Below are 16,026 nucleotides of genomic sequence, written 5' to 3' on the forward strand. Positions count from 1 at the left end.
CAAGCGAAATGAACTTACCAAGAATTTCTGGTATGAAAAAAAAAACTGTTTCTTATTTAATAAGTTGTTCATGAATATTATAATATTGTGTAGTTTAACAGAACGATATTATATTGCCTAAGTTCCTAATTGAAATTACGAGGAAACACAAACCATAATGTCTTGTTTCTCTGAAAATGCGGACTGTTATAGTCGCTGCCGACCCAGCGGAGTTTATGTAGACTAAGTAAGAGATACAAATCAAATCCAATCAAATTGTACTTTATTCAACTATTCAGGACTGTCAACTCTGAATTATTTATAATATCGATTTTACTTGGAATTAATTTTATTTACAATTTCGCCCTTACAATTTATTCACGTTCATTTCGGAAACAGCAGTTTTTACACAAAGTATGGAATTTTGTCTTTATAGTGCTCAGAACTTTGTAAGTTATTTAAAAATGTACGTTAATGCAGGGACATATATTTTATATATTAAAATAAAACGACATTTGGATACTATTGAAGAAATGCGTTTACAATACCATCAGATTTGACATTTATAAAAAATAATTGAATGATATGTCTTAAATCGATAACGTTTATATTTATAATATAAAAGTCCTAGCTTTCAACGCGGTCTCCAAAATTCCTATTGCTGTGGAATATGTGAGAGGGATTTCTAAGGTAGTAAAAAGTCGAATGCATAATTAATGTATGATTAAGAGCTTGATAATTTCCTATGAACTAGATAAACGATGTACGCAAGAGCGGTGAAACATCTTATGTAACAGGTTTAGAGGAACTAATGGAAGCGAACCGCAGGTTTGCCGTTGCGGCTGACGGGTTCCACCTCCAACACCACATCCGAACGGTGACATGTTCTTATTAAATGCTGAATTAATTGTCGTTACATAGTCTATGTTGCAAATTATTGCCATTATATAGTCTGTGATGCAAATTATTCAGGTAAATTGTTTAAATTGCAAGTTGTTATCGTCGTACAATTTTGTAACATAGTATAAAATTATTGGTTATAATTTAAAAGTAATAAATACATCACTAGATGTTACCTGTTTTATTAAACTTCTCTGTGAGTTTTAATGTCTCCACTTTTATACTGTAGTATCGATTTTAAAGTTTATTTACATCCCAATAAACCCTGTCGTTGATAAAGAACTATTTGTGCTGAATAATCATTTTAAGACTGGAATTATACAAGAGTAACCCCATAAAGTTCATATAAAGTAATTTCTGTAAATGCTGTATTTTCTTCATGTAATATCCGTATAATGTAATGTCGCTAGCAGCCACTGTGGTTTCACGTGACTGGCAGTTACATGCGCGAGTTTATTAAGTTACGAATAATTAGATACGAAACGGAGAGAAATCGAAATTATCAAATTACCCGTCATGCATACGAGATGCGATGTATCATATACATTATAATGGATTTCGCTTGAGACGCTTTACCTTTGCTAATAGAAAGATAGCAAACTATTTTATTTTAACCTCCTGATATAAATGAATATAAATCTGTACAAGTTTTAAAAAACGATTTTATGCTAAGTATAAATGAGATTTTGTTCATATAAATATATAAATAACAGCTTCTTAAATTTTAAAATTAATTAATGTTTGTTTATTTATTGGTTCTCAACGATTAATCTATTCAATCGAATGCTATGAAAAATTTTATATATACATAGATGGTATGAAGAATATGCCATAAGAATTACTCACGAATTCATGAAAAAAATTCTATCAAATGACACGACATTTAAAATCTATATTTTTAAGAAGGTTGATTTTTGAATATACTCAGTGATAAAGCCGACGTTTAGACAAATACGAAAATGAGAAGTGTTTAAAAACCACAACTCTACTACTATTTTAAAATTATAAAAGAATCCTTGTTACTTTATTCAAGATAAAATTCCCGAGGCACTATCTTTGTGCCAAATTTACCTACATCGCATTTTTATTTGGCTCGGTACTATTACTGTATATTTTATAATTATTTTAGGAAGATTCAATTTAATTTAACAAAAACGAAATTTATATACAGTAGGTAGGTAGCAGTGTTATATTTATGAATAATCAATACAGATCCTAAAATAAATAAACGATGTTACGGCTTTGTAACTGGACGTTGATAAATAAGACAGTTTTAAAGTTAAAACAATTAACAGAATATAAATAATTTTTTACTCTACTGAAACACTTGGAAACCGACTGTTTTAAGTTTGTTTAAATTAACACTAAAGTTAAGGTTATCATGAAAAACTCGTTTAGCAGAAAATTTTAGTTATTACCACCTTTTATGTTAATAATAACCTGTTAAAATGTTTTGTGGTTATTTGACCAAACCACGGTATATAAGGGGTCTTAAAACAAAAGTGATATTGTTTACCCACAAGCCCACGAACCGCGCTATATGAAATCTTACTGAAAAGATATATATGTACACATATGTATAGGTTAATAAATTAAAAATCACTTGTTATTCGGGCTCAGCGTATAATATATTTAATCTGTTTGTTAAATCTAAACGAGGCATTTACTAAAGGACCTTTAAAAAATATAATTGTTTGTCAAAATATTTACGTTCCATGATGAAAAATTAACAAAGCAATATGAAATGACACGTTAAATGACCGGCTTCCAAATTATACGTTCTTGTTATAATACGACCAAATTGAAGTTATAGCGTTATTACGACATGCTAGCTACGATGCACCACTTTATGCCTTGATCGTATAAATCCCTCGATACGTCACCTCTCAGCTAATGCGACCGAATTTTATATATCTTTGATTGCATAGATTTGGCACACAAAAAGCTTTTTTTCAGCTTACTGGGTGTAACCCGTAAAATCGTGTTGTCAATTCATTTGTATAAATTGTGTTCAAGTTGTAAGTGATGAAATGAGTACCTAATTTGTAATGTCATGAAAAAGCCGGGAGCTAAATTTTTGATCATATGAAAAAGAAATTTTAATTCGCCTTTTAATAAATACAATTAAGTAGTCGAAGGTGACGAAACAGATACTGTCACTATGGCTACAAAGAATCCGGGGGGAATTGGACATTTGAATTTCGACAATACAATAGATTAACAGTCCGTTAACCATTTGACGGACCTCTAGAGTAGGAATTAATATTAACGTCTTGTTAAGACATTTAAACAGGCATCAGTGCGTGGTGACGCTCGATACATCTAACTGTCCATCCTACACCTTAGCAAGACATCATTCATTTAACATTGTTTGGTGAAACTGGGTCTCAAACATCAAAATAGCATGGTTGAAATATAAGTAATTAAAAAACCATCAAATAGATGAATATAATTGAACATTAAAGAGTTATCATTATCAGCACGTTCGTACCTACTTGACTATTTTCACATTATTTCGTAAAACCTTAATGCGCATTAAAATGACTAGCAGAAACCAAAAAATATATAAATAAAGTGTTGTCAAATTAAAACAAATATATTGATATTTTTATTATAAAATATCAAACACAAATTAAGTTACAATAAAAAAAAAATCTTGGAGAACTGTTTGTTTAAGTTGGAAAATAACAAGTTGAGTTACGTTAACAAGTTCTTTTCCACTTTATAAGTAGAAACTTTATCATGTTTTATTTTATACTTACACAAAGTGTACTTCAATACTTGAGTGTATGCTTAATATGTTTTCTTTTAAAAAATAAATTTAGCTTTCAATAGAACCTATTCCTCTTATACTAAGTATTCTATGTATTTTAGTAAGCGCTCTTATTGTAAGCGATGCTGATAGTACAATTCACCTCAATATATTTAAGATAGAGATACGGTAAATACAATTAATTTATCCCCACTAAATCCTCTTTCCACTTACGCCACATAAGTAATAGACTCAAATAGAAGTTAATTTCCTCTCGAAGAGGAACGCCTCTCCGCGTTATCTTAAACCCCATCTGATTACTCGTCTGATAGGAGAGATTTAGAAATTATTTACCATCAAGAAGAAAATATTATTGTATTTTTTTTTGGCAAATCGAAATTATAAAACAAATAACGATTTAAAAGTTTAACTAACCTTATGATCAAATCTCAAGGTATCAATAAACATTTGATGTAAAAGTAAGCAAAGAAAATATAATCGCATCGAAGTTTATGAAACATGATATCGAGAACATTGTAATAATGTATCATAAATATAATATTATGTCATAGGTATTTATCACGTTATTTAACTTTGATTTTTCAACAAATCAATCTGAAATGAACAATCAAGAGATTTCGATGTATTATAATTTCCAAGTAAAATATCAACTTAACTGAAATTATTTCAATAATGAGTTGATTATTCCTAAATTTATTTAAAACTTTTTTTCAAATAACTATAAAAAAAAATATGAAGATAAAATATATTTCTACATTGTCTGAATTACATATATACTGTGTACGATCACTGTATTAGTAAAAATAAATGGATACAATAATCCGGTCTACGATAACCGTTATCATAGCCCAAAAAAAAGGACTCGATATTATACAGAATTTAGAAATTGTATTTTAATAGTAGACGTGTTTAGGAAATCGCATTCGTGTGGCTTAAATTATCCAGCAATAATTCGAAATGCAGTTATGTTATTGATAAATTCTAAATGCCAACACAGAACTTCAATATAGGTATATAATGTTATTAAGCTATCCTCAACGACGCCATTGTTTCCAGATATAGAATTCGGGATACTCCTAGCATGCACGATCCTATCTCGTATCGAAATCTTACACAATGATTGAGCTGGTCTACCGTATATTCACTGACTGTTGACTATGTATGCACGCTTGGAATTGGTGTGCATAAACGTCCCTAGATGAAGTATAGGCATAGAACTACTGCAGAATTACTCGGTAGATCGTCGATTGGGTAATTTTGGTATTTGGAAAGTTATTTTGATGTGTACGCCATTTATGTCTTCAAACTGCATTAGTTAAATAGAACTTTCGCTTAAAGAGACAGATATTATAAAAGATATATTTACAAAAATGCTAATAGTTGCTAATAGAAAGTTTAATTTATATTTTATATGTTATAGTTGTTTACTTCTTAAAGAACTTCTTTCATAAAAAAAAAATACTGAAACATCCGCATTTAGTAAGTATGCACTTTTGTCTCAAGGTTGGTTCACCACGTTTGAATATAGTTAAATTTATTGTTTTTGTTTTTAATAAGATTTTTACTAATTTTAAATTACAGCATCAATAAAATGTTCTAATATGATGACAATCAACTTACCTACGTATATGTTCGAGAAATAAATAACATTAATATTTGTCTATACATTCAATGAAAAATGGCTTTCTGTTTTGCAACCAAATAGTGAAGACATCACTTATAGTTAAATGTAACCTTCTTGTTACTGTTTTAGGAAATAAAATTATCTCTGTAATGTACCTGTCGCGCCGACAGCCTTTTCGTATCGAAAATATTCCTTTTCGTGTTTTCGTTCATTATAATTGTTTTCAAATTACCCACTTCACCGATGTTAATAATTTTATTAATACATCAGGTGATTAGTTTTTTCCAAGTACCCACAATTGTAATACAGAATTTACCATATAAAAGTCAAAGCATAATCGTACTGAATTCATTCTACATTGGTCGCTCTTAGGAGCCACAGTGGTAGAATCTCCGCTATACAATTCTTGACATTCATTGTAAGAATTTGTTAGCAATAAACAAGTATCATTTTGAGTAAAGACTATCTTTGCTTCAAAATGGAAGCCTGTCCATCGTCATCGGTACTTAACGCCCAGACTCGAAAGCCTTTTAAAGGACTAGGGTCTTGGCCAAGGTTCCACGAGGATCCCCTCGCTCTCACATCAGAAGTGGGATGTCTTACGCCACACTTTCAACCGCCGGATCGTCTACATGAAATCGCATGGTTCAACATACAACTCCGCACGTTTTTGAAGACTCGAGAACCGTTGCACCACAATTTTTGAGATGAAGACGTTGGGGCATCTTGTTTCCTATTGAGGAACCAGAATCTTTGAACGAGTAGGAAGTTCGGATGAAAGTAATTTCCTTTCTTCAAGAAGTTCGAAACATATGGCGAAGAGTTACCAACGACAAATTAAGTCAAAAAAATGCCGTTTGTGGAAGCTGCTATTGAAAATGCAGGTGACAAAAATTAAGAACGTAAGTACTCATTCCGTACCTAAACTGATTTTTGTAGCTGCCATTGCAAGATTAAAAAGTCGAGTTAACGATGGTTATCACAAGAAACCTCCCGTTTCACTTCAAACTATTATTAGATCTTATCATTTTATCATCGGATCGGGTTTATTTTGCTATAGATGCAAAACGACGTCACCCTTAGGATGCTACTGCAACAGTAATGTCAATTACTAAAGTTATTTCCTCGCAATAAGTGAATATAGCAGTCCTACATTCACCACTATGGTAAAAAAAGTTCAAAATTTATCTCTTACTGCCCTTTTTGATAGTGGTACTAGTTGTGCCGTTATTAGAGCATCTTTAAAAAAAAACCTTGGTCGTCATTTACTAACGAACTAGATGGAGTCGGTTCGGTTCTGGTCATATTCCTTTCGGATAATACTATAATCGGTTTATTTATGTTTTGTCAGCTCATGACCTTTCTGTTGAGATGTTCTTGGGAACAAATTTTTAGAAAAAAAAAAACTGGCCTCACAATTATTGTTACATATGGGGTTGGTATTTGTTTCGTTCTTAAAAATGATCCATTTAAAAACTTCAACGTAGTCATTCATAAATGTTGATATTGATTCAGACTTATAGACGTAATAAATAATACTGAATTGTTAATACCTTAGACGAAAATAAATCTTCGCTTGCTCTTTTTGGACATATGTTCGCCGATGACTTCGGTAGTTTTTCGATTAATATTGAGTGCTCTTTCTTCTAAAAAGTGTTGAATAACTCTGTTACGTAATTTCAAAAGGAAAAGTGCGTCCCAGCCGACAAAAAAAAATTTCCAGAACCATTAACCAAGAAATACAATTCAACGGTCTTGCAAGGAGTTTTAGAAAGTCTATTCCCAATTTCTGTATACATCATAACGCCTTGACCAAGAAAAGTATAATTGGAATTCGATTCACGAACAAGAGATGACTCGTAATATGATAATATAATTCCTAACGGCTGAGCCTGTTGTCTCCATATTTTAAGAAAACCCTTCTATAGAAACATATGTCGTGGCAAGCTCTCTTGGTAATGGGGCAGTACTCATTCAAGTCCTAAAACAAAAGACAGCACGCTGTCGGTTATAGGAGAATACGAACTACTGATGCTCTTCTTTCACGTATTCACCGTTGGTGAGATTTCCTTCATAATTTTGATTTTGGTGTTGAATATAAGAAATGTGATAGACTACAGAATGCTGAGTTCAGTCCGAATCTTGTCCATTTTAAAGAATCACTGGTGAATATTATTACCCTCGGGTCATAATATGGATGAAAATGTTTAAGTTTGTCAGTATCAAGACAACTCAGATTGCTTTCCATACCAAATCACTCTTCGGCATTTGAAGTCATCCGCGTGTACGTTGCTAGTAAACTTGGTATACCAAAAGAACTATAATCGTTGACAGGGGTAGTAAGTTGTTAGGAGAGGTTACAACTTTCTGTGATCGTTTTGGAATTAGTATTTACTCCGTATAGCCAGGTATTAGCCGAGCAAATGGATCAGTAAAGTGCTTCAATCCATCTTGAAAAATTGTTTCGTGTTGATCAAGAAATTGGTAACTTCTGAATGGCATATTGCATTGGACTTTAGCTAACGTTAAAATTTTACAAGTCATAAAACATTAGCATTTCTCCATTAACTTTACTGACACGACGTCATCATTGCTCCATTATCATCACTGCTCCATTAGAATATCTAAATTTTATAAACATAGATGGGAATATAACATTAGACCTAGGTCTTGGCGAACCCTAAGAGATTTAATAATAACCGTTATTTTTCTAAGCATGTTACAGGAAGAGGAAAACCACGAAAAATTGCTAAAAGCAACTAACCCACACGAACGGATGGCAGTGTCGCAGATTGATGAGTTTGATGACAACAAGCTTACGAATACCAACTGAAACAACATCTACTAAATTCTCCAAAACTTTACAGGTTCTCTGACACGTACAGGATATGCGCATCTGAATCTACAAACTTCTACAAAACGATGGCATGACACGTGTAGTGTATGCACATCACATCTACAAAATTCTACAAAACGATGGCATGACACGTGTAGTGTATGCACATCACATCTACAAAATTCTACAAACCGATGTCATGACACATAGTGCATGCACATCACATCTACAAAATTCTACAAACCGATGGCATGACACGTGTAGTGTATGCACATCACATCTACAAGATTCTACAAACCGATGTCATGACACGTAGTGCATGCACATCATATCTACAAAATTCTACAAACCGATGGCATGACACGTGTAGTGTATGCACATCACACCTACATGATTCTACAAACCGATGTCATGACACGTAGTGCATGCACATCATATCTACAAAATTCTACAAACCGATGGCATGACACGTGTAGTGTATGCACATCACATCTACAAAATTCTACAAACCGATGTCATGACACATAGTGCATGAACATCACATCTACAAAATTCTACAAACCGATGGCATGACACGTGTAGTGTATGCACATCACACCTACAAGATTCTACAAACCGATAGCATGACACGTGTAGTGTATGCACATCACATCTACAAAATTCTACAAACCGATGGCATAACACGTATAGTGTATGCACATATAGACCTCTCCAAAATTCTAGTCGCATCCTTACATCGAAAATCGAAAGAAATTTCTAGAAATATTTAGATTTGATTTCGAAGTCACAATATATTATGAGAACTAGACGTTGGCGCTGAGCACGCACCAACCGTCAGTATGGCCGTGTCGCGCCGACAGCCTTTTCGTATCGAAAATATTCCTTTTCGTGTTTTCGTTCATTAAAATTGTTTTCAAATTACCCACTTCACCGATGTTAATAATTTTATTAATACATCAGGTGATTAGTTTTTTCCAAGTACCCACAATTGTAATACAGAATTTACCATATAAAAGTCAAAGCATAATCGTACTGAATTCATTCTACATTGGTCGCTCTTAGGAGCCACAGTGGTAGAATCTCCGCTATACAATTCTTGACATTCATTGTAAGAATTTGTTAGCAATAAACAAGTATCATTTTGAGTAAAGACTATCTTTGCTTCAAAATGGAAGCCTGTCCATCGTCATCGGTACTTAACGCCCAGACTCGAAAGCCTTTTAAAGGACTAGGGTCTTGGCCAAGGTTCCACGAGGATCCCCTCGCTCTCACATACCAAATGTAAGTAATCGAAAAACATGAATGAATAAACGGTTTGCGTCGTTGAATTAAATAAAAAGTTTGCAGATTTCAATCATAAAGCTTCGCACATAATAAGCATAAATGTAGTTCGAGGAACAGTATCAGTCTTGATTCTTAATGTTCAGCGTTACTTCCAGTAATGTCCTATAAAATGGCTGAAGCCAGTGTTTATAGTTTTCAAATACAAGTTGATACTTAAATGTTGCCATTGCATAATTACAATGGTTCAGTATTATAATTAATTATAATCAGTCATCAAAATAATTTTAAGGTTAGAGTATATATCGGCGCTATCAGCTTCAATGAAGGATGCAACATGAAAATAACTTAAGGCTGTCATCAATTATTATAACAACTTATTGGTCGTCGTTACTATTGTTAAAAGTAAAACGAAATCAAAGACTGTTTAAAAGGAGAATAGAACTATGTTTGAATTCTGGTATAAATATGACATCTGGACGCACGACAGCGAACTGCAGAGTTCAGCGAGTGCGGAGCATAAAGAATGTGATTATGAAGAACCTTCGAGAAATACAAGAACATTTAGAAAAATTGAAGTTTCATTTTAAAATATCTGGAACGTACTGAAACAAGTGACATTAGTGACGTCAACGAGGCTGGCGTCTCTCTCTGTTTAAACATTGAATTTGTAATAAATCCGATAAATATATAATTAGTACGGTACGGATGGCGCTACTTGTAACAGTGGTTTGATTAAAGAAAAACTTGAAAAACATCGTATTTAATTTGATCATGCAAACTTGTAGTAAAGGAACAGAAGTCACATTTCTTTGTCCTTTTTATTTTTACCAGAATAAAAAGAACTTTATTGTTAGAACTATCATTTTATTAATTCTCTTCTTTGGGACAATTCAAAAAAGAGACAACATTGAAATGTTTCGTAAAAAAGAACCCAAACTATATAATTTTTATTGAATAAATAACTAAATTTTCCTGGTATTATTGCATAGTCAACCTAAAAGTATAAAATAAAATTACAATTTACGGCTTATAAATGCGACGTACTATAATTACGTACTTTTACTTGCTTACCATATAATTTTGTGTTTATTTATTGCTATAGTATAATAAAAAGGGAATTCTTAATTTTGACACTACATACCTACTTGACTTTACGTTATTTTCTAGTTATTCATCAGTTTATTATCCTTCTATACTGTGAAATCTGTTTTAAAAAAAAATCGATCGTCAAACCAGCGCTGAAAACGGTGAACTTGATATTATTTTTCTGATAAAAAGATGCCGATCACGCTGCGGCGCAATGGGTCGAGTGGGATGTGCTTTGAAAGCAGACAGCATCTAAATAGTTTGCTTACTTTTGCCGCCACATTGAATGAATTAAGCGTCCAACAACCGATGAAGAAGTCAGTTTAAATCTATAGAGTATAAAAGATCCAAATATGATATAGAATATATATCTAAGTTTATCAAAATTAAATTCTCGTATTTCATTAATCATCATTCGCTGAGTACTCAAGGTTATAATTCGTCCAACAAATAAAAAAAATTGGCATAAAATTAAACGATTCCAGTGCGAATGAAGGCATGGCTTTAAAAAATGCATTAATCACAAATTAATTCTTGTGTTAACACTATCTTTAAAAAAAACTGTAATCGAATTGCAATAATACAAGTATGGTGAAATAAAAATTATAAAAATTCTTTATCTTACTAAAGCCAACGGACTTTAAATTTCATTTTGTAAATTTCAAAATAATAATAAGGTAGTCATCTCGAAGCTTTGTTCGTTTTATTCTTAACGTGTTAGAACTGTCCGGAAACTTAAACACGTTTTTTATTACTAATATATATTTTTTTTTTATTTCCGAACTAATACGCCACAATTCATTTTAATTTGGCAAAGTTTGAATTTTGGCCTTCGGGTGTCTTTTCTTGTAATTAAAATTTAAAATATTTAAATAATAGTTTGTAGTTGTTAAGGCTAAGTTTTAAGTTTCAGAACCATCAGCGGACATGAGAAATTTTGTCGCTACACATTTGTTATTTTGGTGACGAAATTTGTAAAGTTGATGTCTTGCAGACAAACTGCCAACTTTAATAATCACAAATTAATTAAAGTTAGCAAAACTAAATTATGCCAAAAATAATGCATAACGATAAATAGTTTATTTTTCCATTTCGTTATTAGAGTATTAAAATATTAATTCTTTAATACATCATTACCTAGCAATAGTGTAAGATGTTTTCAGATTTAATTCTCAATTAAAATTCATAGAAAGAATTTAATATAATCGTTTATACACAGAAAGTAAATATTTCTCTTTAGTTTAGTTAATTTTTTTATTTTTAATTACTCCCAACATTTACAACAATTCTCCCTACTGGTAACCTAATCATGGAGACTTATCTCACATCATGTTTGTCTTCAATTCTTCAGAATCTTTTTGTTACCATTCTCTTTTCTATGTTCATTATAAGCTTGACACATGTACATCCACATAAAATACTTTTACACCTTACCGATTTTACATGTATTGATGTGTATTGGAAGCCCAATTGCTCTTAATTTTTTTCATATACATATTTATATTCTATATCATGTATTATCAGTATTCATTACAAAATCATTATCAGTATTCCTTTGCTGTTATGATACTAAGGGATATAGAATTATGAGATATAATTATTTCATATGCAAGATCTAGACAAAGGAATATTTTCAGTGTGTTAGAAAAAACTTCCCCATAATATTTTTGAACACACATACTACTGAAAGTGGGTTAGCTCTTAGTTAATATAAAATTAGACTTCTATTGTTTAAACTATTTATTATAATCTTTATATTTGGTATTTTTGAGGTAATAAAAAAATATGTCTATGATAAACTCGAGATTGTCAATTAAAACAACGAGTAAGCTTAACTTAATGTTTATTCTTGGCTAGCATCAACATTCTCAGTTTGCAAGCCCTTGATGGATGCAACGGGTACATATGTCACTAGGGTGAACAGTTTGTGTGCCGAGTCCTCATCGTCATTACGTCTGCGGGAGAGCCTTACACGCACTCTGAAGGGAACATTCCTGAAATTAAAAACAATCATTAGTTAATTTCTTAATACATTAGTTAATAATATAGTGACCCTAAATCAGACTCCAACCAAATGATTGTAAGTCCACTGCCTTACAACACCGCTTAAGCCAATATGCAGTTGCTAACCGAAGAAAAGGTTAAGTCATGTTAATCTGCTCACATTTTTCTTCGTAATTTCATAAAAAATCGTAATTAAAACTTAATTAAGTGTAATACAAAATTGCACCAGTTAAATATTTATAATTTAAACGATCCTCGGTAATTGTTATAACATTAAAATTTTTATCACATTTTAGTAGACCCAACACAATCTTCATAAAGTGGCTACCAAATTGTAACTATAAGCCAAGTCTGAATACTTTTGTGGGAATTTAAAATATTTAGCTAGAACATCTTTTATAAAATTTTAATATCTTTATGAATCTGTCTACCTCTATAGTTGTTATTAAATGTGTACAAATATATAAACATTATTTTCTAAATTTTTACCAAATCAGTACATTACTCTTTTAGACTCGCAACAACCAAAAAATTAAACAATGGGTTTGCTCGAGATTGATAGATATTTCTACTTTGAGACACTCACTCATTTGCATGACATTGATACAGTAATTTACTTTTCAAAGACATAAAATTGAATAACAACTTAATGGTTTTCTAATTTTCATCTTATTTTAGAAATGTCTGAAATGAGTGTAGAGGTAATTACATTTCCCAAGAAGTTTCTTTGTCATATACTGAAATTCAAAAAAGTTCATTCAGCTCTTCTGAATTTCATCACAAGAAATAAATCTAGAAGTAGTCTTAACAGAACAGACCGACAATCTCGGCAATAATCACAATATATATATTACATGAGGACAAGCTCTAGAAATTACTAACAATAATTTATTTTATAGGTTAACTAAAGTTTGGATCTTTTGTTTTGTATTTTAAAGTTTAAAATACCATAATGACAATCATTACAAGATAAAGTTATTAAATAATGATACTTCTATTTACCTTACACCTTTGGACCACAGGAATTTGTTTAACCTGGTGTCAACACGAACGTCTGGGGTACCCATTTGTTTTTCGGCGAATTTACGGATTTCCTTGATAGCACGGGGAGCGCGTTTCTTAAAACCAACTCCATGTAGCCGTTTGTGTAAATTAACAGTGTATTCCCGCGTCACGACTTCATTGATCGCGGATTTACCTTTTCTCTCTCCTTTAGGTTTAGCCATTGCGATCTGGAATAATAAACTAAAAGGTCAAAATAAATATTTTCCCACATTTTTAATATATCGAAGCACTTTAATTTAATCGAATATTCAACATAAATCACTGTTATAATATAGATTTTTCAGGATTTAAAACATAACACACCTCAGCTAACACTTGCCGAATCAAAAAGAGTTGTCGCTTGTCATATGTCAACTGTCAATTTTTACTGTCTAAAAAGCTACCAATAAAATTAATTAAGTGGGTTTTTATTTTAATTTCCTTTTTAATATATGATTGGAGTTAAATTTATTTTTAATTTTTTTACCTCTTCAATTTAACAAAAGCCCTATATTTTGAATGTCAATCAAATGAATTTTTACTAATTTGACGTGAACTTCTTATTATGAGATGTTTCAAGATGATTGTTACTACAAAATATTAGAACGCCTCCTTACCAGCTCAGATATAGGTTGGAACATCGATTGAGTTTAAATCTTGTTAGATAAGTAACATCACAAGGAAATGAAGTCTATATATTTCGCCTAAACGGTAACGTTTACTTTTCTGATTTTTCTGATTTTTACTGAATTTGCAAATTAACTGCTAAATTTCTTTTCCCCATACCATCCTGGTATCTTTTTCAGAAGGTACATTTAAACCTCTTAAATCGTAGCATTATTAAGGAAATATTATTGTTTTAAAATTCATGACTTAAAGTCTAAATCGTAAAGTTCAGAAAATGATAACCTGTAAAAGATGTATTATTTAGGTAGAGATAAGGTTCTTCTTCTCCTTTGATGACTTCTATTACAACTGTTACAATTTTTATAGAAGATTAATTTTGTTTTATAGTCTATTTCCTCAGTGAAAACTAAAATGACAAGAGCTGTCAAATTTATCAAAACATTAAACACGTTGTTTTGAAATTATTAGGAGAAGAGAATTAAAATAAGCTCCCAATTGTATTAAAGACTATTTGCATTAATTATTATTAAAATGTCAGAAATATATAAGTATGTTTTGACAAACATATTCTATTATGACAATATTGTAATACTCTTCTCAATTTATGTTAAAACTTTTAATTTCAGACTTATACATCCAGGTAAATTTTTTAATGACTATATCTCCCGAGACATTCGTCCAGATGGTAGAAAATTTAATGACCAACGTAATATAAAACTTAATGTTAATGCTATTAAGACAGCCGATGCATCAGCAGTCGTAAAATGTGGAAATACCACCGTTGTTTGTGGCATAAAATTGGTTTGTACTCAGGTTTTTAAATGACTTGACGATAAAGTTTACGTTATGATTATATATATGTCTCCTCAAGTTCTATTTCTTATAATATAGTAAGTTATTCTTTGTAGGAATTAGCAAAACCTAAAGCAGAAGAACCAGATTTAGGCTTTTTAATAACCAATGTAGAGCTTCTTCCATTATGTTCATCAAAATTCCGTCCTGGACCTCCCTCAGACCATGCTCAAGTTGTCAGCAATGTTGTATCAGATATAGTTGCGAACTCTAAATGTATAGACATGAAAGATTTATGCATAGTGCCGGACAAACTCTCATGGGTGTTATATTGTGATATGGTTTGCTTGGACTATGACGGCAGTGTTGTTGATGCCTGCTTAATAACACTCATGAGCAGCCTCAAAACATGTATGATTATTTTTATTTTCAGTTTTGTAATTTTAGTGTTAAATAAAACTAATGAATACTTGCAATAGTCTTAGATATATTTGATTTTAGTGTTGTTCGAAATCATGACTTTACTGCCCCATACATTTTTTTTTTTTAATTTAATTTGTAATGTTTTTAGTGTTCCTACCCTCTGTGTCTTATGATGTTGAGACGGAAGAAATAAAAGTTGATACTGCCATTAAGACACCTTTACCTGTGCATGGTTTACCCATTGCTACAAGTTTTGCTGTTTACCAACAATTATCAAGGTATTTGAAACTACAGCGCACACAAAACATTAAATTGTCTAAAAAAATATATTAATTGTTTTTTTTTTTTATTACAGAAGCGTTACATTAACAGACCCAACAGCATATGAGGAGGAGATGTGTGGTGGCGTTGGTGCCAACCTTATAGCTTGTTGGAATAAAGGACAACTTTGTGGAGTATTTAAATTTGGTGGCAGTAATCTTTCAACAGAAAATGAAAAAGAAACTTTAGCCCTTGCAAAGCAAAAGAGCAAACTAGTTGAAAAGGTTATATATCTCTGTATAGAAAATAAGTCATGATTAAAAAGTTATGTTGAATATTTTGTTTTATTTTTTACCAAAATTTTAAGATAGATCATAGTCATTTATAACAGTA

The 16,026-nt window shown here is 31.4% G+C and overlaps 2 protein-coding genes across 2 annotated transcripts; one reads left to right on the forward strand and one right to left on the reverse strand.

The window, feature by feature from the left end:
- Positions 1-12,308: 12,308 nt before the first annotated feature.
- On the reverse strand, positions 12,309-13,979 carry LOC116766463 (large ribosomal subunit protein eL31). Its single transcript, XM_032656308.2, has 3 exons — positions 13,855-13,979; positions 13,489-13,718; positions 12,309-12,476 (listed from the first exon to the last, which is right to left on the reverse strand). Exons 2-3 carry the CDS (start codon positions 13,710-13,712, stop codon positions 12,326-12,328), a joined length of 375 nt encoding a protein of 124 aa, XP_032512199.1. The 5' UTR covers positions 13,713-13,718; positions 13,855-13,979; the 3' UTR covers positions 12,309-12,325.
- A 592-nt stretch (positions 13,980-14,571) lies between these two features.
- LOC116766462 (exosome complex component RRP43-like) lies at positions 14,572-15,968 on the forward strand. The gene is made up of 5 exons (XM_061522920.1): positions 14,572-14,705; positions 14,784-14,958; positions 15,066-15,360; positions 15,521-15,650; positions 15,728-15,968. Exons 1-5 carry the CDS (start codon positions 14,689-14,691, stop codon positions 15,948-15,950), a joined length of 840 nt encoding a protein of 279 aa, XP_061378904.1. The 5' UTR covers positions 14,572-14,688; the 3' UTR covers positions 15,951-15,968.
- The last annotated feature ends 58 nt before the right edge of the window (positions 15,969-16,026 follow it).

Source organism: Danaus plexippus, chromosome 15 (genome assembly GCF_018135715.1).
Source record: "Danaus plexippus chromosome 15, MEX_DaPlex, whole genome shotgun sequence".
NCBI lineage: Eukaryota > Metazoa > Arthropoda > Insecta > Lepidoptera > Nymphalidae > Danaus > Danaus plexippus.

Excerpts from the sequence above, each read along its gene's own strand:
- LOC116766462 (XM_061522920.1), top strand. Across the intron at positions 14,959-15,065 it reads TTGTTTGTGGCATAAAATTG|GAATTAGCAAAACCTAAAGC; the intron begins GTTTGTACTCAG and ends TATTCTTTGTAG. Across the intron at positions 15,361-15,520 it reads CATGAGCAGCCTCAAAACAT|TGTTCCTACCCTCTGTGTCT; the intron begins GTATGATTATTT and ends TAATGTTTTTAG.
- LOC116766463 (XM_032656308.2), bottom strand. The coding sequence starts at position 13,712 with ATGGCTAAACCTAAAGGAGAGAGAAAAGGTAAATCCGCGATCAATGAA. Across the intron at positions 12,477-13,488 it reads CTGTGGTCCAAAGGTGTAAG|GAATGTTCCCTTCAGAGTGC; the intron begins GTAAATAGAAGT and ends TTTTAATTTCAG.